The 21,298-nt window shown below is 35.8% G+C and overlaps 1 protein-coding gene and 1 pseudogene across 1 annotated transcript; one reads left to right on the top strand and one right to left on the bottom strand.

The window, feature by feature from the left end:
• Nucleotides 1–6,461: 6,461 nt before the first annotated feature.
• Nucleotides 6,462–12,936, bottom strand: LOC114743916 (ABC transporter A family member 2). The gene is made up of 16 exons (XM_028932112.1): nt 12,537–12,936; nt 12,096–12,327; nt 11,791–11,960; nt 11,468–11,653; nt 11,231–11,326; nt 10,935–11,135; nt 10,628–10,784; nt 10,302–10,531; nt 9,409–9,526; nt 9,225–9,301; nt 8,947–9,036; nt 8,666–8,809; nt 8,277–8,582; nt 8,116–8,196; nt 7,391–7,567; nt 6,462–7,062 (listed from the first exon to the last, which is right to left on the bottom strand). Exons 1-16 carry the CDS (start codon nt 12,903–12,905, stop codon nt 6,799–6,801), a joined length of 2,898 nt encoding a protein of 965 aa, XP_028787945.1. The 5' UTR covers nt 12,906–12,936; the 3' UTR covers nt 6,462–6,798.
• Nucleotides 12,937–20,334: 7,398 nt separating this feature from the next.
• On the top strand, nt 20,335–21,289 carry LOC114743919 (uncharacterized; annotated as a pseudogene).
• Nucleotides 21,290–21,298: the final 9 nt, after the last annotated feature.

The following is a 21,298-nucleotide window of genomic DNA, read 5'->3' as shown; positions in this document are numbered from 1 at the left end:
GAATTGAGAACTTCACATCCTGGTTAATTAAAAAAAAAAAAAAAAAAGGGTAAAGTAGCATGAATACTCTATTCTTATTTTTTAAATTCATACAATCTCGCCCTTTTTGAATTTATGGGATAAGGTCTATTTTTGCTCTAAAGTGTTTGCTGATGAGCCGTTATTCCAACTCAACAAAATTTTCCACCCCATTTATCTCTCTCATCCCTCCTCTCTCGTCTCCCCGTCTCTTTACTCTCTCTTCTTCGACAGTCTTCTTCATCTTCTTCCCATGTTGACCTTAAGCCCCTGGTGGAGGACAACGAGGGACGACTCTAGACCACCGGTAGAGGACAACCAGAGAAGACTCCAAACCACCAGCGGAGGTGCCACCGACGAAATTGACGAAGGCACAATTGCGGAGCGATGCAAGCAGACTCGTCTCTATAAGCCTCGAAGGTGCGATTTCTAGTTAGCTTTAAGCCTCAAATGTGCGATTTTCGACTAGCATTAAGATCAGAGATGTGACTTCCGGCTAGCTTTCAGCCTCGAAGTTCCAAAACCGTCTCTTGAAACCTCAAAGGTGCGATTTCCATTTCTGTTTGTTTTGTGCTCATGGGGTCAATATTTCTTGCGTCTGTTCTAAATCTGAGATTCATTTTTTCTTTGGTCTGAGATGGGAATATGGTGCCGTTCATTGTGTTTATGGTGGTTCTGGTTTGATGGCAAAATCTTCATCCTCTGAGATATCAAAATCTCTCTTCCCCTGATCTCGTTCGAATCAATTTCTAAGCCATAATAGCAAAATTATAGATGAATGTCGATTCTACTCGCGATTGTGTGAATATGGTTCTTGGTATTGTAAATCTTGATTTGATGCTATTGATTGTGTATATCTCAAATGGTGTAAACATGGGTTTGATGTAGTTGATCATTCCTTCCTCTCTTTTTTTTTTTTTTTTTTCTGCAAGTTATTTGTTTGGGGATACTTTATTGTAAAACAAGTTTGAATTGTTTTTCATCTTCGATCCATGTTTTAGTTTGATTTTGATGTTTTAATGTGGCTTTATTCTAACTTGGATATGTGTTGTCTTTGAAAAAAAGCACGCTTGTCGAGACCATTTCCATTGGAGAGAAGGGGGTTTGCTAGATAAGATGGTGGAGGAAGAAGAAAGAGAAGCTACGCTGATAAGAGAAAAAATATCGTCCACCTCAGCATAATGCTACTGACGTGGCAACTTATCCGATGTGGTAGACGTTTTTAGGTGCACAGTTAGCTTAGAGCAACAATGTTACGTTTTGTAAACTTTTAGGTTACATTATGTCAAAAAAAACTTCCAGATAGTTAAAGTCCCTCAATGAACACTTTTGGGACAAAAATAAACTTTATTCTTTTACTTATTTAAAATTATTCTCTTTTTTTTTCACTCATCTTAACTGTTAAAGTTAACAATTTTAGTTATTTTTATCAAATTATTAATAACTTTCATGCAAAAGTAACCAAAGATTATACCATATTTAATAGATTATGGGTGAAATTACACTACTGAAAAAATTATGATGTTCACTATGCCTACAAAATAAGATTAATATGTTGGATGCACTTTTACCTAAAAATAAATCTTTGATCATTTATACTAGTCACCTCATTCTGAAAAAATTGAAGGCCAAAAATAATAAACTAGTTATTCAACAATCATGATTTTTTAAATTGCTTATCATGTTCACATAAGTCGAAATAAAATTTTTCTTATTTAGGATCTGTTTGGATTGGCGGTGGAAAAAACAACTTATTTCCAATCTAACTTTTAGAAAAGTAAGATTGGATAAAAGTTAAATTGGATAAGTTGAATTGTGTTTTGATTAGAATTTAGAAAAGTTAGTTTGTAAAAGTAAAATTAGTAAAAAATTGTTTAGATTATGATTGAGTAAAAATAAGTTAGGTTATAAAATAACCAAAATGGATGAGTTTTAATAAATAATGAAACATGATTTAAAAAAATGATTTTACATAATACAATAAATTTAAAATAATTTAATATGAAGAAGTAAAATTTAATGAGTGAATTAAATTTTAAAACTTTAGAAAAATCAAATGGATGAGAGGCCTAGGGGAAAAAAAAAGCAAGTGAATAACAAGAGGGAATAATGCCAGAAGGGAGAGAAAAAATTCTTTGACACATCTAGAACGGTCCTCAAATTAAGCTCTTTATCTTGAAAAATAAGCTCCTCTTGCTAGCTTATCCCCACCGCACAATCAGTGGAGCTTTTTTTCAATAAACCCAATCTGTCAAAAGCCATTCCAAACATTGCAAAAATTTTCAATTGGGCTTCTTTTAAAATTAAACCATGTTTAGACTAGCAAACGCTGACTCAAACAGACACTTACTTATTTCGATATACTACAAATCACGGTTCAAAAGTTACTTTTGAATACTACAACCACCATTCCAAATAAGTCAACTGTCCATTACTCCACTTATTGAATTATGTCATGGTAATCCACCACAACATAAGTAATGGATCTTGTATGCCGGTATGACTATCACTGATTTTTTTCATTTTCATTTGAATTTTTAAAACCAGATATATATAATAAAAAAGTACAAGAATAATTTTACTGTTTCTGATAAAATTAATTATTCCACTCCATTCAAATTGTAATCAAGATGCTAAAGTGGGCGTGACATATGAACATAGAGTTGAATGCGAGAAAAATTATTTCTATCCACTCTCCTACTATCAAAATTGTCTTCTAAGTGGCCGCATTGACCCATTCAAGTATTTTTTAAATAATTAACCCCATAAATAGTTTGCAATTTATATGTTATAAAAAAATAAAATAAATAAACGTTGTTCTTTTAACGTTTATTTACTATCTATTGAAAACTAAGGAGATTGTTAGCTTTTTTTCACTAGTAATTCTTTTTGAATTATCATGCAAATGCAAGGAGTCATTTATATGGGAAAAAACTTACATCAAATTGCTCATATCTATTCTGTCAAGTTCTTCAATCACACATGTTTTTGTATCCTTTTTTCTTTCTTGTGACTTTATAATTGAATGCTGTTAACTGTTAATATTTTAAAAATAGAACACGTAGTTATATATAATTAGAGAACTTGATAGAATGGATATAAATAACTTGATGTAAATATTGTCCCATGTCTATTTAATATTATTACGGTCTTATTAAATTAAGAAAAAACTAATTTGCAGTTTACTCCAATTTCAAATTAGTTCCCTATAGTTTATTTCTCTTAAATTGAACCCTTATACTTTGATCCCTTAATTCTATCCATCTTCGAGAGTTAAAACTGTCATAACATCGTTAATTTTAATGAGCTGGAGGTTGACTGAGATGACAGGGGATAAACAATAGGATTTGGTAGCCAGATGGGTTAACTTTGATGCCAAGCATATAATTAATTGTTTGAACCCTCCCATGGACAAAGCATCATCATGCGTGGAAACAAAACAAAGGAAGACGACGAGGAGAATATCATCTCCATCGCGTTCTGGTCCTCACTCAACCTTTCCTTGATCTCCTCCGTTTCCAATTGTCACAACTACCATTGTTGCCTAAAAACCATCGATTACGCTCCGCTCTCCGCTAGCTTCGAGATCCCAACGATACTAAATAACCACTCTCTGATCATCACGAACTCACATTCCCATTTTGAGATTTCGCTTAACTACATCCAAATCATTAGGTCATCGCTGATTTACGAGGATGGGCCTTTCGTAATTTATGGAGTCGGCAGTTTCCTCGATAGAAGACTCTAGCATCTCGGGGACCTTGCCCTAATCCATTGTGTGGCTTGAAGAGCCAGACTGAGTTTCTCTGATTTGTTTGGTCGAGCCATCGAAACATTTAGATCCACAAGGTGCTCGGTGACGGTGTGTGTTTCTGATATTAGAAAGACTTTTGGTTGTGGCAATGAATGCCAATCCAGTGTGTAGAATTTTGGAATGTGAATGGTTTGTCTTCTTATATTAGAAAGGGATAGTTTTTTATTTGAACATGTAGGAGACTAATCAATGTCTGACAGACATGTAAGATGCTTAACTGAAAGATTGCATAACACGAAAGGTATAAGAATCCAGTCTCTTGGGTGCATCTACTATTCACCATGAAAAGCATACCTTTTTTTACCGTTACATGTAAAAAGGAAAGGTGATACCAAAGCTGCAAAAACATATGCAATATTTGAGGGGGAAAACAGAAAGATCCAAGGAGCGAAAGATTTTTGTATGCGCTGCATGTTATGAACACATTATTTCAGTACTTTGTTAAGTATCAGTTGAAACACCTTTTTTTTTAATTCAATTGCATATTTTGTAGATTTTCATGACTGTAGTAATGTAGTAAAATTTGTACGAGTTTCAGACCACCTTCGATCATTTAGTGAAAGTTCTATCAAAGCCAATCAAATTCCCTGATCAACCCCTTCTGCATATAATATGACTCTCTCAGGAGGTTCACGTTTAAAGGAAAAGTGATACCCTTTTCCTTGTGATTTAGAGGTCGGTGGTAGTAGGAGAGAAGAAACCCAGGACAAAGCAAATTTTTTTCCCTTCTCTGCTCTAAACGCTTGCAACGCTGTCTTCTTCCTCCGGACTACAAGCCCTAATCGATAAGAAGAGATTAAGTGCTTTTTGATTACAGACTTGGTTCAGCAGCCATCGAACAGCTTCTCCTCCCTGTCACCAAACAACTCACTCTTCATTGGACCCAATCATCTAGCAATCCTCCTACCTATTAATCCAATAATTCCCTTTTTCTTCACACTCCATGAACCGAGTTTTTGATGGCAGAATAATCTCCTCCTGTTCTTCATGCCGTTGTGCGCTGCGTGTTTGTCTACCTGGCAATTTTTTAAATAAAATAATTTTAATGATATATTTTAACGTGTCAGCCAGCCCCGTAAGATTTCTGTTAGCCACATCATCAGAAAACAAACAGCGTTAATATTCAAGGACTAATGCCTTTTAATGTTAAATTTATAATACTCACAAATTAGTTTTCCCTTGAATTTATTATAAGATTAAATATGTTTTATCATGAATGACACGGAATCTAAAAAATTAACCGTATTGTTAGCAGTTGGTTATAAATTATAAATTCTATATTTCATATTTATTTTGAAAAAGTGGCTATTGAAATTTCAAAAATATTCAATAATAATTTTTGAATAATTAAAATATAATGTTATACAAGCTACGGGAGGAAGCTAATCTAAAGTACAATTCTTGAACTAATCAAAGGCCCGAGAATTTTGTTTGATTGGTAATTTCTGAAGAATAAAAGTTAAAAGGGTACAAGCAATCAAGTTTTTGAATTGTACCGATGAATTTGTGAATTTATATTAAAGTCCTCAAGAATAAAGATCATTCTTTGGAAGCAAATAATTGTTATGTGGAAATAATAATAGCAGTTAGTTTGTGTGTCAATAGCATGTTATTTTGTTCAAGCTATTAGGTGACCACCTATGTTAGTATTACATGGGGAATGTGGCATGTACAAATATGAAGAAAAAGGATAATCTGTAAAAACTGAAGAGTTGAATGGAAAGCTAAATGAAAATATTGTAACATACTATCTCTGGTCTTTAATATAAGTGCTAGTTGACTAATTTGAGTATATTAAAAAAATTAGTTAAGTTAGTTACTTGTAATAAATAGGTATTATCTTTTCTAAAATATCTTTGCTAATCAAGTGTATTAGCTAGAACTATCATTGTTACAAGGACTACCTTAGAAAAAAATCTATATATATGAAAGGTAAAGTGGATTGAGGTCTTATATTTAGAATTACGATAATAGTTAAACGAGCTTTTGTATTAAGTACTGGAGGTAGCCCCCCCTCCACAGAGCCGAGCCTATTTCCATAATTTTGCCATTTTGTCACTGTTGTTGAAGCATATTTGATAAGAGGTATTTCCTGATAAGGAGATAGGCATTGTAAATTGCAATAATCAAATGTCTTACACTAAAAAGAATTGTTCGCATCTTTAGTCTCTCGTCTAATCTAAGTCGTAATTATTATATGTTGAGTCATATAATTGTAAATGGTTAATTCTTTTAGACAGATAAAGACTTTAGATTTCGCTCTTTGCTTCCTTAGTATGGTTTTGCCACATCCATTTATCTTTAAATAATATAAAAAAAAAGATATCGACATTTGTGTCTCAAATGGTTAAGAACTTGGGATCTTAAAAGATGAAATAAGAGTCAACGAAATAAAGACGTCACTTTAAAATTAAAATTATAGATTTATCTAGAACTTCAGCGTTTAATCTATGTCTCACCAGGTTCTTTCTTCTGTTGCCGAATTTGGACGTTTGAGGGTGTTAGCCATTATATGTTTAAGTTTTTTGCATTATGGATTCCAATTGTGCATGCACATTCATGTCACTTAGGTGCTAGTGTTTGAGCATCCAGTGAAGTGCTCATCTTTTCATGATGACTCAGCACCATGAATGAACAAGGACTGCTTCACTATTGTGCAGACATGAGATATCACACCGGCTCTGTACGAACAATTGTCCATGCCTTTACATTCTTCATGTATTTCTCATGTGTGTGAAGTTGTGTACTGTTAAGTTACAACAATTGTATAAGCATAACTTCATTTTCATATGCACAGACCAGTACAAGACCAATGCTTGAATAATAAAAATAGTAAACCTGTAGTTTGTAATAAATTTTCTCTACGGCAAATGGCAAAATTCTATCCAAGAAGACCAATGTCTTGTGTACAAAAGAGCGATGGTATTGATCTAAGTTTACGACACTGTCTCTGAGAATCACAAGCATTACTGGAAATTGACAGTACTAACTTGACTGGGGTCAATCACAATGCCCTCAACAGGTGCTAACCGCCTGCGACTTCGACGTCTTGTTAAGGATGGAGGAGCAGATATTTCAACACTAGGAGGCACAGGAACTTGCCCTGAGTGTCCAGCAATGCAGAGGGCACCCGTATCATCTTGCTCCCAATATACTTCTACCATAATCCCTCTGGGGTTTTCAGCAGATTCAGTTCCTGGAATCCCCACAAACCTTGCTCCCACAGGTATCTGCATGTTCGAGTCAAGCACGTTTAGGGCAAAACATGGAGGATGGACCGCATGAGATGGTGAACATTTTTATCAAGTTTTTATGTTTAGATATGTGTGCTAATTATCTGACGAAAACTTTGAATAGCCCAGATATTCGGAAGTGTAATTGAGTTGAAGCAAGAAGAGAGAAAAAGAGGGAGAGGCAGTGCTCGCTTTTGCCTTTGTAGGGTTCATAAAGATCAGTTTCACTTCTTCTCCTTCTCTGTTTTCACTTCAAAAAGATCCTATCCAAAGTACAATTCTCATAGAGCCAGACTTTACAACAACAGAATACAGTGGAACTTACCTTAACAGATTCACCAGAAGTCAACGTCAGAATTGTCGAGCTCCCTTCAGCCGTAGCACTTTCTAGCTCTGCTTGTCTTGCAATATTCAAGAAAACCTCTTCGAGAGTTGCAAGACCCAGCTGGATGTCAGATATGCCAAATTCTTCTTCTCTATCTTGAAGTTCCTCGAAAAAGTTCTGTTTGAGAAGCAATAGGAAAAAAAGCCACATAAAAAAAAAATAAAAAATGGAGCACATATTTTACGAAATAACTTATCCAGAACCATTGTGTTATGACTCGTGGGTTGTATCTGCTTAATTCTCATTGCATTTCCAGGCCACCTTGACCTCCCTCAGATTGATGTTAAAAGTTATTTCAGTAACAAAAATGGGTGCCTTATTGAATTGATTTGGCATAAACACAAGCATTTAATGTCTGTAAAGAATTGTCAGTCAAGGAGTTATTAAGTAGAAATTTTCATATAACAAGCCATAAAATTGGCTTCTCTGTCAAGTAAGTTGCCGTCACTAATTGCCTCTAAGGAAAGGAATGATGACTCGTTGATAAGTTTAAAGCAGACAAAGAGGTCATCATGACACAAGCAAGTGCACTAGCATAAGCAAGAGAACTACAGAGAAACATGTTTCCATTTTGATCAGTAATTGGCCAACAGTTAGATTCGAACCCTCAGTGACAAAACGGATTAAAAGGTAGTACCAATAAAATCCAGAACATGAAAGCTTACCATCAAGACTCCCTCCCTATCATGAGGAATCACATAAGTTAAGTAGGCACTGTTCTCTTCTTTTGGTACCACATCTAAATTCTGTCAAATTATTTCAACGGTCAAAGATCAATCCTTCACAGGTCTAATAAATATTTAACCATCATAGTTATTCAACTTACATTCTTGAAGAATTGCTTCACTGTCTCATGATTTCTTGTAGGAGTTGCATCTCTATTGGCAGGACTTTGTTCAAAATTGTTTCCATGGAAACTGATATTAGCTATAAAACCAGTACCAAAACGTGATTTTAGCCGTATTGAGGTGCCAATGCAACGAAGTTTTCCTTTTGCCATGATTCCTATGCGGTCGCTTAGAATGTCAGCCTCTTCCATAGAGTGTGTTGTAAGGACAATGGCACGCCCTTGTTTTGCATTTTCGATTATGTCCCACACATGCCTCCTTGTTATTGGATCCATGCCAGTTGTCTAAGCATAAAATCAAATGAAAAATCTCATAAGCAAGTCAGTAGAGCTTCTAAATCTGGCAGGAAATATCCTAGCATGCATACCGGTTCATCCATAATGACTAGCTTGGGATCACCAATTAGGGAAATGGCAACACTGAGACGACGTTTCATTCCCCCACTGTAGCTTCCAGCTCTCACTTTGGCTGACTCTGTGAGTCTCACTTCTGCTAATGACTTTTCAGTAAACTGTATTTTTCAGAATAACTTGAATTAAACAGTAGAACCAAATAATGTTGTTGTTTATACTCTATGCGCTACCTTTGCAAATAGACTCAGGGTGAAGGCAAGAACTGGGAAATGAGTATAGGCTAAAAGGAACATACTGATTTGATAGATGAAGGGGGAAGCCCTTTAATGCTGGCAAAGAGATGTAGGTGCTCTTGACCAGACAATGCATCCCACAAGATATCAAACTGCGAATTAAAAAAACCCAATAAAGGGTCAATCAGAATTTCAATGACATGGAGAAGTCATATCAGTTGAAAATCATATCATATTACTTGAATATTCATTGAAGAAATGAGGTGTAATTTAAAGCATGCCTGCATGCAACAAACACGTAGAGATGCACAGAGAGATATAGTGAGGGAGAGGCAATCACCTGGGGGCAGACGCCTATAAGCTTTTGAATGTTTGACATGCCAGTGGAGCTTCTTATGGAGTGTCCGTATATCAATGCTGTTGAGTAGGTACATGAGAGTGTCAGTAAAGTCTTCTTAACCATTTAGTAAAATTGATCAATGATCCAAATATGGAATATGAGAGAGAGAACTAGAGAATATCACCATCTCCATCGGTAGCCGGAGTTATCCCAGTCAAACAATTAATAACAGTAGTTTTCCCAGCTCCATTTGGTCCCAGAAGACAAAACAACTGATCCTTTGCAAAATTTACCCATAAGCCCTGAAAGTAATTTGCAAATTGCAATCGTAATTAGCAAATTATTATCATCATAATACCGGTAACACTCATCAACAAATCAAAAACAATCTTCTAATGCATTGACGAATAAGACATGTTGACACGAACATAGAAAGGAAAAGTGAAAAGATCACCACAGGAGAAAAAAGGGGGGGTGGGGGGAAGCATATTAGTCACTGTGATCCAAACAAGAAAAACTCATGTAAGAATACTCCTGCATGTTCCTGTTTTGTGTAAGATAAGGATAGTTCATGCAGGACAAACAGAATAAGAAGGGGAAGAGAGGTAAATTTGAGAGAATGTTTAAAAAAAATGGAGTGAGAATTTTAATGATAGGGAGAAATCAGATAACAGAACTCAATAATAGTCCCCAAGAGCCCAATAATAAATCCAAATTTCAAAGTCCATCTAACCAAAGTACACAGTAATCCTAAGTCGAACTTCACAAGTGCGTTAACCTGAATTGTATTTCCTAATTTATAATAATTGACCAGATAATAATAAATCATAAAATGGCATTACTTCATATAAATAATATTTGCATCCCACCGTAACTATTCCACTTCTCCTTCACTCAAGCTCCCTTTTTCATTAAAAAAAAAAAAAGAACAAAACAAAACTATGTCGAGAGTATTGAAATATAGGAGTGACTGACCGAATGAAACAACATACAAAATCATAGCACAAAAAAAGAGGAAGAAAATTTCTTCTGGTGCCCAAATATACCAGGCCAAAACGTTAATAGTAAATTATTCACCTTAACAGCGTGGAAAGCGGTAGTTCTTTTGCATTTACAGCAGCAACCAATGGTCAATGCACCAGGATATGTCTTTGCAAGGCCACGTATCTGAACAGCGACATTTGGGTCTACCATACATTCTGCTGCTTGCTGCTTTACAACGTTTTCCTCTTCAAGGACATCTTCATCATCTGGTGTGATATACTCTTGTGGTGGGACTGAGCCTACACAACTACAAACCCCACCCTCTACAAATAAATGGAAAAGGGAGTACTAGATCAGTCACAAAGAATAACTGAGAAGAAAGAAATGCATAGCGCCAACAAAATGACAAGTTTTATCACCTCTCACTTTATCTCCTTTTCCCATCCAGTATCCGGGCTTTAGGAAATAGAAGACTGATTTCCTTACGCCAGATGCATTCGGCATTATGTTATCAAAGTAGATAGCCAGAATAAACCACAGAAAGAATGTACCCAACAGCCACATATAGATACCATTCTGTCAATGAAAGGAAATAACAGTAACTGTTAAGGAAGTGACACAAGTGGAAACAGGGAAAATGAAAGCCCACAGAAACTAAATGGGAATAGCTAATTTTTGGAAGCTGCATTTCAGATGTTGGGGCCTAGAGGTCAAATTAATGCATACAATTGTTATGTAACAATCCTCGTCATTTGGAGCACATTCTCCCCGTTTACTCCATCTAACACCATCGTCTTCAGGAGTGGAAGTTGCTTGCGAAAGCACATTTAGACCTTGAGCAAATGGATTTGGTGGGAAAAATGACCAGACAACTCGGAAAGCCTGGGAGCTGTCATTATCATATGGATATCCCGCTTGCACAACGATCTGCAGATAGAACAAGCACAGACAAAAAGAAGATTAGTGTCTTTCATTCTATCAGATCAATAATCCTTATCTAGAATGTTAAGAAAGACCCTTGCCTGAGTAATAAAGCCGATAATAAATATAGAGAATCCCATTGTTGTGGCTGAAGATGATTTACGAATGAAAGCAGATAACATGAAGGCAAATCCCATCTAGAATCAAAAGTGATGAAGGACAGTGTTATTGAACCTCGGAAAAACAAAGGAAAGCACCCGCAATATAAAACAGACATAACAATGAATTAACAGACACTGTGAAATAATGAGTTAGACGATTCCGGGAAAAAATCTTACCATGCTGAGTTCAAAAAGGAAGAACAGAAGAAACACGACTGCGAAATTGTTTTTCAGGAAAACATCGAATTGAAACATCATTCCGAAAAGAACTATGAGAAGTGATGAGATGAGTGTAATAACTGCCTCCCAGGTAAGCCAGGATAACCAGTAAGCAGAGTCATAGAGGCCCATCATCATCATTGCCTGTGAATGGAAGGACCAATGAAACGATACCTATGGTTAGGGGAAAATGTCTCTTCTGGAAGTAAATAAACTTGAAATGTCAATCTCGCAAAAATAAACAATAATAATAAATAATATAAATGTCAGTGTGTCTTTACCTGACGAAGTTTATTTTCTTTTTCTGTCACCAAGGAGCCCATCTGAAGAACAAAGTTAAACATGGCGATGGCAAGGAAAAATGCTGGACCTACTGAACCCACCGTAGAGAAAAATTCTATGGCAGGGTGTGCAAATTCTTTGAAAGAAAAGCTCCAGCTGAAGGATGGATCTGATTTTGTATCAACTCATCAAATAGATCACAAATTTTTCAAGTCCAGAATAGGCAATGGAATTTATTATCATTCATTCCACGAAGATTGATGGTTGATCAAAAAAAACCACAACAATAAATATTAATTTATACCTCCAATCAGGTATCTAGCAATTTCACGCTCTGCCGCAAGCTGAAGTGGGAGTTGAAACGAAAAAGTGGGGTCTTCATAGCGCCCTCGCTTTTGTATAAAGGTTGAATTTGTCTGTACACCATAGCCAATGGCAGTCGCATTTTTTTCGTTGAAATGTAGAGCACCTGGACAACGCATAGGATCATTAAAAAGCCAGTCATCCACTTCAGCTGCATTGCCAAAGGATATAACCTGCACAAAGGGGCAGCCAAATAAATTCAATTGTCCTCTTGTTACAACCGACAGAATCAGAGGTACCGCCAGATGTGCTTTCAGACGAATATCTCTTATGAAGACGTGTCATTTGAAAAGAATCAAATTGAAACTAAATAGAGCCAAATCTCACAGATAGACCAGAAGCGAAGCGAAGCCTAGATGAAGAAATCATTCGTGATTTGTACCTTAGAGGAAGGTATGGGCCGGCCAGGATTGTTAGCCATGATACGATTGACAATGGTCTGAAATTTGGGGTTCCCATTTCCGCTCCAAACAAAATCATAGCAGGGAAGTTTAACAAAGAACTTCTCCTCACAGGGAGTAATCGGAGGAGAGGTCAGCGTGCCAGGATCGGTGACGCTCTCGTTGGCCGTAGACGAAGAGTAGCGAGCCTGAATGGCCCTATCTATGGCAAATATAAGGAACATGAAGAAGAGTGGAGAGAGAAGTTGGAGGAACGAAGCCTTCCTGTTGCGCCATGAGAGCAAGAAGTTCTTCTTCAAAAGCGCTGTGTATTGTTGCAAAAGCAGGGGAAGACCGCTCTGCAAAATCATGTCGTTCAAAACGAAGAAGAACGGTTTCTCTTCGTTTACTCTATTTAAGACAGCCCTGAGGTGTGGTTTTATAGTATTCATACTCTTCAAGTCGTCATCAATCACTGCGATTTCTGAGAATTTAATTAACCAAATTGAAGATTTTGACTTTTGCACGCGATTTTGCGCCATAAAAATCCCAAAGCGCGGCTTTACTGCTGACGTGGACGCTCCCGTGTTTAACGTTTACCCTTGGGTTTGTCTTAAATTACGAGCTAGGCCATCGTCTTTCTGAAAGAAAATGACGGATGGATTATAGGATATTTAATTGGATTAGTTTTTTTTTTTTTTTGGGGTGAATTTAATTGGAGTTGTTATGATGTGGCGGGAGTGTTACTTGCGCCTTAAGGAAGCCAGTTCAGCCACGACATCGTACGTACTTTGACCTTTGGTTTTAAAATTCAGTTATTCCGCCGGAACCGTTAAACGTCATTGATATTAAACTCGATTTGGCCCCGAGATCAGACAAAACATGTTGCTCGCTAGTTGCTACGTTAGACAAAACCATTCTGACGGCTAAACAAAACAAGGCCATTCTTAAAATCGAAAGCAATCCACCAAGAAGCACCAGAACTGAGAACTTCACATCCTTTTTTCGGAAAAAAAAATACTCCTCCGTCCTAATTATAAGACCCAATTGACTTATTTGAGGAGATTAAGGAAGTAAGTTAAGTTGGTTATTTATAATAAATAAGTGTTATCATTCCTAAAATATCCTTGCTAATTAAGTATATTGGCTAAAACTATCATTATTAGAAGGATTATCTTGGAAAAAAATGCATAAATATAGACAAAATAGATTGGGTCTTATAATTAGGACCAAATAAAAAGTCAAATTGGGTCTTATAATAAAGAAGAGTAGAAAGAAAGAAATTCTTTTGGCTGTTTCCGCCGAGTTAACGAGTTTTGAATCAGTTCAGAACGTTGAAGATCGAAATTAATTATCTCATCAATTGTAATCTAGATTTAATCCATTATATATGTAAGCGAAGTTGAATCCCAGGAAACTCCGAGGATGTTTCAATCATTATAAAAATTAAATTACCATTAGTATCTTGGGGCCTGCTCAAAGTCGTTTAGGTTACTGAAACATTGAAGTATTTTTATATTGATGTATATATTTGATATTTAATATAAGAGTTAATTGACTAATTTAAATAAATTAACAAAAATAATTAAGTTAATTATTTGTAATAAATAGATATTATTTTTTTCTAAAATATCTTTGCTAACTAAGTGTATTAGCTAAAACTACTATTACTATAAGGATTATTTTAAAAAAATATATAAATATAAGACACAAAGTGGATTAGAAAATTATATTAAGACTAAATTGAAAGTAAAACTAACTCTTCTATTAAGAACAAGAAGTAGTATAAAACTTAATTAACTAATTTGAAACAATTAAGAAAGTTATTAAGTTATTTTAAAGTATTTATATTTATCTTTTTTTTTAACTAATTTGTCTCATTTCTAAATTAATACATAATTTAATGATATGTATAAGTATTTTAGAGAGGTCATATAATATATATTATAATTAAGTAATTTAATATCTTCCTTAATTTTTTCAAATTAATTAATTAATAAGGTAGCGGGGGAAAAAAAACAGAGGAAGCATCCGATCGCCACTTTATAAGGCTCGCGCTGGATATGACGGGGCCGGCTTCTTTCTTTGTTCTTAGAATTTATATTACTTTTATTTATCTGCGTCGTTAATCAGCGCATTATTAGTTTGTCTATAATGTACCTGCCCTTGAGCAAGCAAACAGAACAAGGTAGATACTCCCTCCGTTCCTTATTATAAGAGACGAATAACCGAATTACGTCGATCAAAAAACAGTTAAAATTAGTTAAGAACAATTAATATGTAAAAAGTATAATTTTTTTCCAAAAATACCCTCATTAATAAGGAGAGAGAGCATGAGAGAAAACAATGGTAAATTTTTAAAAGGAGAGAAGTGTGAGTTGGAGACAATAAATATAGATAAAATAGGAAATCAACACAAAAAGTAGAGACAACTTTTAAGTGTCTCTTATATATAGGAACATGCCATAAGCATCAAATGTCTCTTATAATAAGGAACGGAGGGAGTACTAAATACGCGGAACATGGTTTATTATTACCAATGTACACTTTTCTTTGTTATCCCCTCAGCTCTATTTAACAAAGTTTGCTTAAATTATGTTTTTTTTTAATCTCAAAACCATTGTCTATAAAGAAGTTTGACTTTAAAAAAGTGTTTTCATATATTTATATACTTATTTTGTATATCGTCAAGTCTTTTTTAAAATTATAGTTTTTCACCCAAATATTAATACCATGCAAAATAAAAGTAATATTTCACACTTACATGTTTATTATAATAAGAGTCATGGAAAATTAAAAAAAAAACACACACACACACAATTCACATTATTACGAAACTACCCCAAGGACAATAATTATAATTTTAAAAAATGGATTAACGTTGAGTATACGTCTCAGGAATTAGAAAAAAAATGGCATTTCTCTTATGTGCTGAAAAATGAAAGGGACGAAGAGCTTGTTTCTAGGAAATTTCTAAAGCCACTATGGACAAGTTCAAAGGCCAGCCCAATTTTTTTTTTTGGGGGGGGGGGGGGACTATGGATGTTTCGGCCAAGCTTCCGCGTATTTAAAAAAAAAACTAATTAGCATTTCTCTGTTTTTTTTTTTTGGGTGTGCCATCGAAAAATCAATCAACCAGCCAATCCCTTATGTCTTACATTTGTGCTTTGTGTTATTTAAATTAGTTCTACAAGTATTTTGATATAAAATTAATCATGTTAACTTAATTCACTAATGTGGTATTAGCGCTACTAAGTAGGTTGATATTAAGAGGATGTTTGGATGAGAACAAAATTATAGTTTTAAAAATATTTTTACAATATACGAAATAAATATGTAAAAGAATTTACGTTGATTTGTAAAAAAAATGCTTTTGAAAAGCACTTTTGCCCTTATCCAAACACCCCCAAATTGCTGATTAGGATTAATGTGGCTTGCATACAGAGAATAAATATCAAAACTTACCAGAAGTATAAAGAAGTGTAGGGAGTTTAATCCTATAAAGAGGTGATAAAAAGATATGCAACTAGTTTTTAGCCGAGTAAGATGCATGGAGGCCTGAGTGATTGGAAGAGTGATCTAACAAAGAAATGGAAAGATAATGGAGGATATAATTAGGATTTGAGGAGAAATTGTCAAAAAGTAAAAGAAATTGCATGAGAGCTAACAACGACACTTCCCAAAGACTCTTGAATTTAGTGACACCAATTCCCTCTGTAGGAGGGAGGTCACGGGATGAAATCTGTATTGAGTGTGGGATCAAGTCTGTGTTGAGTGTGTGAACATGTTGATATAATATGTGTGCGCTTCATTTGACACCTATATATGAGGAGGGAAAAAAAAACAGCAATGCAAGCTCAGATTGTGGGCATGGAATATTTCGTTCATAATATAGAAATTAGCTGTAAATTAGATTTGGTCACAACCTTAACTTATTTTATCTCTTATTACATTATATTTTTTTCAAATTAATTTATCTAACTTATAAACTAATTGATATATTCCTCTAGTCCTATTTATAGGGTACTTCTAATATATTTCACATAGATGACGGAAACCTTAAACTGCATTAATTTTTTTTTAAAAGATAACAAATTTCTAACTTTAACTCTATTTAATATATATATCTTTCAAAAAAATAGTCATATACAATAGAACAAATGAAGGACAAATTTATACATTCATATGAAAAATTTAACGAAGTCACTTATAAATAAGATCAAGAAAAATATTTTCTTTGTCTTATAAATAGAAACAAAAGAGTATAATATAACTTTATTAGTTTATTCAAATTGATTAATTCATTTTTGCATTAGGAATTGATGAAGTATCTATATGGAGCTCTCTTTTTTTTGAGCAAAAAATCTATATGCAGTTATTCGCATCAAGAAAAGAGGGGAAATGCATATGCAGTTGGCGCGTCATCTAAAACCCTACGCCCTCACGCCAGCGTGCCCTTAGGTATCCTTCTCATTGTTGGGCACAGGTTGCCGGGAGTTGTTTGAAAGAGGACCACTCCTTTTTTTTTTGGGTACAAACGAGGGCTAAAGCCCAAAATAAAAACTACGGATCAGCTAACGTACGAAAGGACTTTGACTCCACCAAGTCGCTCAAGGACTTTGGACACGTATCATAGACAGCAGATTATGGAGCTCTTTTTTTTTTTTAGCAGAAAATCTATATGCAGTTATTCGCATCAAGAAAAGAGGGGAAATGCATATGCAGTTGGCGCGTCATCTAAAACCCTACGCCCTCACGCCAGCGTGCCCTTAGGTGTCCTCCTCATTGTTGGGCACAGGTTGCCGGGAGTTGTTTGAAAGAGGTCCACGCCTTTTTTTTTGTACAAACGAGGGCTAAAGCCCAAAATAAAAACTACGGATCAGCTAACGTACGAAAGGACTCTGACTCCACCAAGTCGCTCAAGGACTTTGGACACGTATCATAGACAGTAGATTTGGATAAACCCAACTTAGCCATAGCATCTGCCACTTTGTTGCTTTCTCTCGGTATATACCTCAGCAGGACTTTCCACTTCCATTTCAGCATTTCACTAATCCTGACAAATAGCAAGCTGCCTCTGTCATTCATTCCTTTCATCTCCAACTTCTTAATTAAAGCCCACGCATCAGATTCCAGAACCACATGTCTGAAACCAAATTCCCACGCTAAATTTAAGCCTTTGAACAAAGCCCACTCCTCAGCCTCTAGCGCACTGCATTTGCCGATCTAGTAGCAAAACCCAACAATCTAGGCCCCGTCTTCATTTCTGATAGCGCCACCACATCCAGATGTAGAAGTAGCTGAAATCATGGCACCATCAACATTGAGTTTGATCCAACTCGGTGGTGGAGGAGACCAAACACGTCCTCTGTCAACGTATATAGTATCGTAATGGCTCTCCTGTTCATGCATAGTAAAGTGCCGCCAATTTGTCATAATATAACTAGTAGGATCTTGGGGTTTAGCCTTTCTAGGTTCGAAAACAAATCTATTCCTCCATGTCCAAAGCTTCCAGACAAAAACACCCCATATTAAGTTCCAAGGATCATTGTCACTTTTCCCCCTCATCTGCTTTAGATTTTCTGAAACAAAATCTTTTAGAGTCACATTGAAAAAATCAGAACGATATTTGGGGTTGAGTAATTTTAACCACAGAGACTTAGCATAAACACAGTCTCTCAACACATGAAGAGTATCTTCCACTTCCGCATTGCAAAAATGTACGTAGAGGAGAAACCTGCAACCATTTGCTCCTCCATAAATTTGTTGGCAGCCTATCATTAAACATCCGCCATAGGAAGACTCTAATTCTTTCCACTCCTTTCCATTTCCAGATTAGCTTATATGTAGGGTGGACCAGGGCTGGATCACACTCCTCTATCAAATAATAAGCACTTTTCAAGGTGAACGATCCGTCTGGAGAGGCATTCCAAATCATTACATCACTACCTGCGCTTTCTAAAGGAGGTAAAACTCCAATAAGCCTCTGGACTACATCCTCATTCACAATACCACTTAACTTTTGAAAATCCCATCCTCCATAAGAAGTCCAGTCAGCAACAATACTAGCATTCTCCTCCTGAGTCAAAGGTCTTAAACACAGGTCCTTAAGTTTCTTATCTGGAAACAGCCATAAATCATTGAAAAAGTTGACATACAAGCCATTACGAACCTGCCATCTAGTACCCCTGTCAATAATATCTCTTTGTTGACAAATAAACTTCCATAGTTTAGAGTCTCCAAGATACACATTAAGCATCGGTCCATAATCCTTTCTCACCCTCAATCAGTTTCCAAGCCAGTTTCGCTCCACAAGCCTTATTAACAACCCCTAGCCGTTTAAACCCCAAACCTCCATGGGATTTAGGTAGCGTTAATTGATGCCAACCTACAGGGTGATACCCCTTTGAATTTTGGGTATTGCCCCATATGAAGTTCCTCTGTGTTCTTTCTATCTCCGAGCAGATTTTAGTCGGTAGCATAGTTACTTGCATTAGGTACATAGGTACCGAGCTTAAAACAGACTTCGCCAAAGTAGTTCTGCCAGCTAAAGAAACATCCCCTTGTTTGGATTAGTTAGCCTCCCCTCTATTTCCCTTTTTTTAAAACAAAATTAGCCCTATTCAAGAAACATCCCCTCTCCTACCTACCCACTTCCCATCTTCCTGCCCCAACGTCCCACCGATCTTTCATCTTGTTCTGCCCGTTGCTCGCCTCTGTACTCTTCTCGCTGCCTCGCCAGCCCAACAATCATCTCTGCCACCGTCCCCAGCCGACGTTGCAAACGACTTTCAGTTCAGGTTCCACTTCTCTACTCTCATTTTGTTCTGTCTGCTAGTCACTCTTTGCTCGTTGCTGGTTATTCACGTTTATTTTTTCTTGTTTCTCTCTGCCCTTTTTTGTTTACATGGTGCTGTGGTTTTGAAAAGTGGATATGGAAGTTTTTCTGTGGTTTCACTTCAATTCTATTTCGCTTTACTTGACTTTAGCAGTGAGAACTAATTTGGAAAAATAAATGGGTTGACACTAGTATGTGTCGGTAATTAATTGGCTTGGCAAATAACTCAATGATTACAACTGGGAATTAAAAAAAATGTAAAGTTAGAAAAAAGATGCAAGATCTTTGTTTAGATTATTGGGTTGGAACCCCAAAAAAAAAAGGATCATTAGGCTGGTGATAGCTTCAAATTTCCAGTCTTTTCTAACTCTGTTGTAGTAGGAATAAGTTCTCTTTTGGTTATTTCATGCATACTGAATCGAAACTTGGGGTTTTCAATGGAAGTTGTAACTTCATAATTCTCATGGGAGCTTGTTTCTCGATGGGGCTTTTCCTTCGCTCAATGAATTATTCCTATATTGCTTATTTGTCGCCTATTGATATGGTGAGTGGCTCAATTGATTAATAGAATTGATGCTTTATATTTTTATGATGGAAATGTCATGAGAGCTCCTTGAAATCATTTCATTATAACCTCATGGAAGAAAGGTATTTCTTTTTACTTATTTATCGAAATAGTTATTCCTGGATTGTCGCATTCTCGATTTAACATGCATGTATGATGTGTTAGGTCCTTTGTTATTGCTATACCAGTAGTTTTGTTTTGAAAAATTGTTTGTAACTTTCAATCCCTCTTGTTAAACGTCTGAGAACTAAATTGATATGAAGTTGGAAACGTAAGTGATTATTGCATCATTCTTTGACATAGTTTTTCATTCTCTTTTATATGAGTGAGTTTATTAATTAGAGGCTGATTATTTTGCTTTATTCACAAATAACCATGTTTTCCTTGTGATTGCATCATGAATTTACTGGAAGTTATTGAGAATGCTTCAGTCAATCCGAAGCTGCATGATTCACCATCGGACTACCCAATTTTTATAAACACAGATAATATTATCCCAAATTTAAAGCCAGAACGTGAAGAGATAAACTCCTCATCGGTCCTAAAGCCCCTCACTGGATGGAATATCTCACAAACTGATACTGAACAAATTGCTATTGGCAATAAGTTCTTTATGGAGCTAAAGACAAAGCTCAAGACTAGTGATTTTGATAGGGGCAAGTTTGTAGGTAGTTTGAATTTATACCTTGAAAACATTAGAGACAATGTAGGCGTTTCAATTGGGATTGATTCATCCAATAGTGATTATACAAAGATCTTGATTGACAAACTTCATTTTTTTCATTGGTAAAAACGTAGTAGGCTTGATTTTGGAAGGGTGTGTTTCTTTAGAGATATGGGAACTAATTGAGATTTTCATTGTTAATGGTATTATTGAGCGTTCTGGTTATTCAAAATTGGTTTCTAGACTAGTGGAGAAGAGGAGGTCCGATTTGCTCTGCTTGTGTGTTAGGCATGCATTGGATATTGGATCATCTGAAATGCTTTGCATCCTGAGGTATTTTCTTTCTCCACCAAAAGATACTTTTGACGGTATGGAAATTGTGAGGAAGACTGGGAGAGCCAAGCTCTGTTAGCTCTGAAGAAAGCAAAGGGTTGCAAGGGGAATTTCCTTTTGGCAAAGGAAGCTGCTGGTTTGCTTATGCTGGAACATGATGGGTTCTCTAGATCTGAGCTTTGCCTGCATTATTTGTTTGCATCATCTAATATCAACAGAGATATGTTATGTCCTTCATTTAGCAAGTTGAATGGCAAAGAGTTGATGAGTTTGATTCGGTATTTAACAAAGTTGTTGAAGAAATATTAGAGGTTTCCACAAGTGGGCCCATGTCCAAATGCTTGGGCAATGTTGGGTCTGAAGG

The sequence above is a fragment of the Neltuma alba genome, unplaced genomic scaffold, assembly GCF_004799145.2.
Source record: "Neltuma alba isolate B1F8T4 unplaced genomic scaffold, ASM479914v2 tig00004178_pilon, whole genome shotgun sequence".
Taxonomy (NCBI): domain Eukaryota; kingdom Viridiplantae; phylum Streptophyta; class Magnoliopsida; order Fabales; family Fabaceae; genus Neltuma; species Neltuma alba.
Note: the sequence above shows the minus strand (reverse complement) of the source record. Positions and strands in the feature narration are given on the sequence as shown.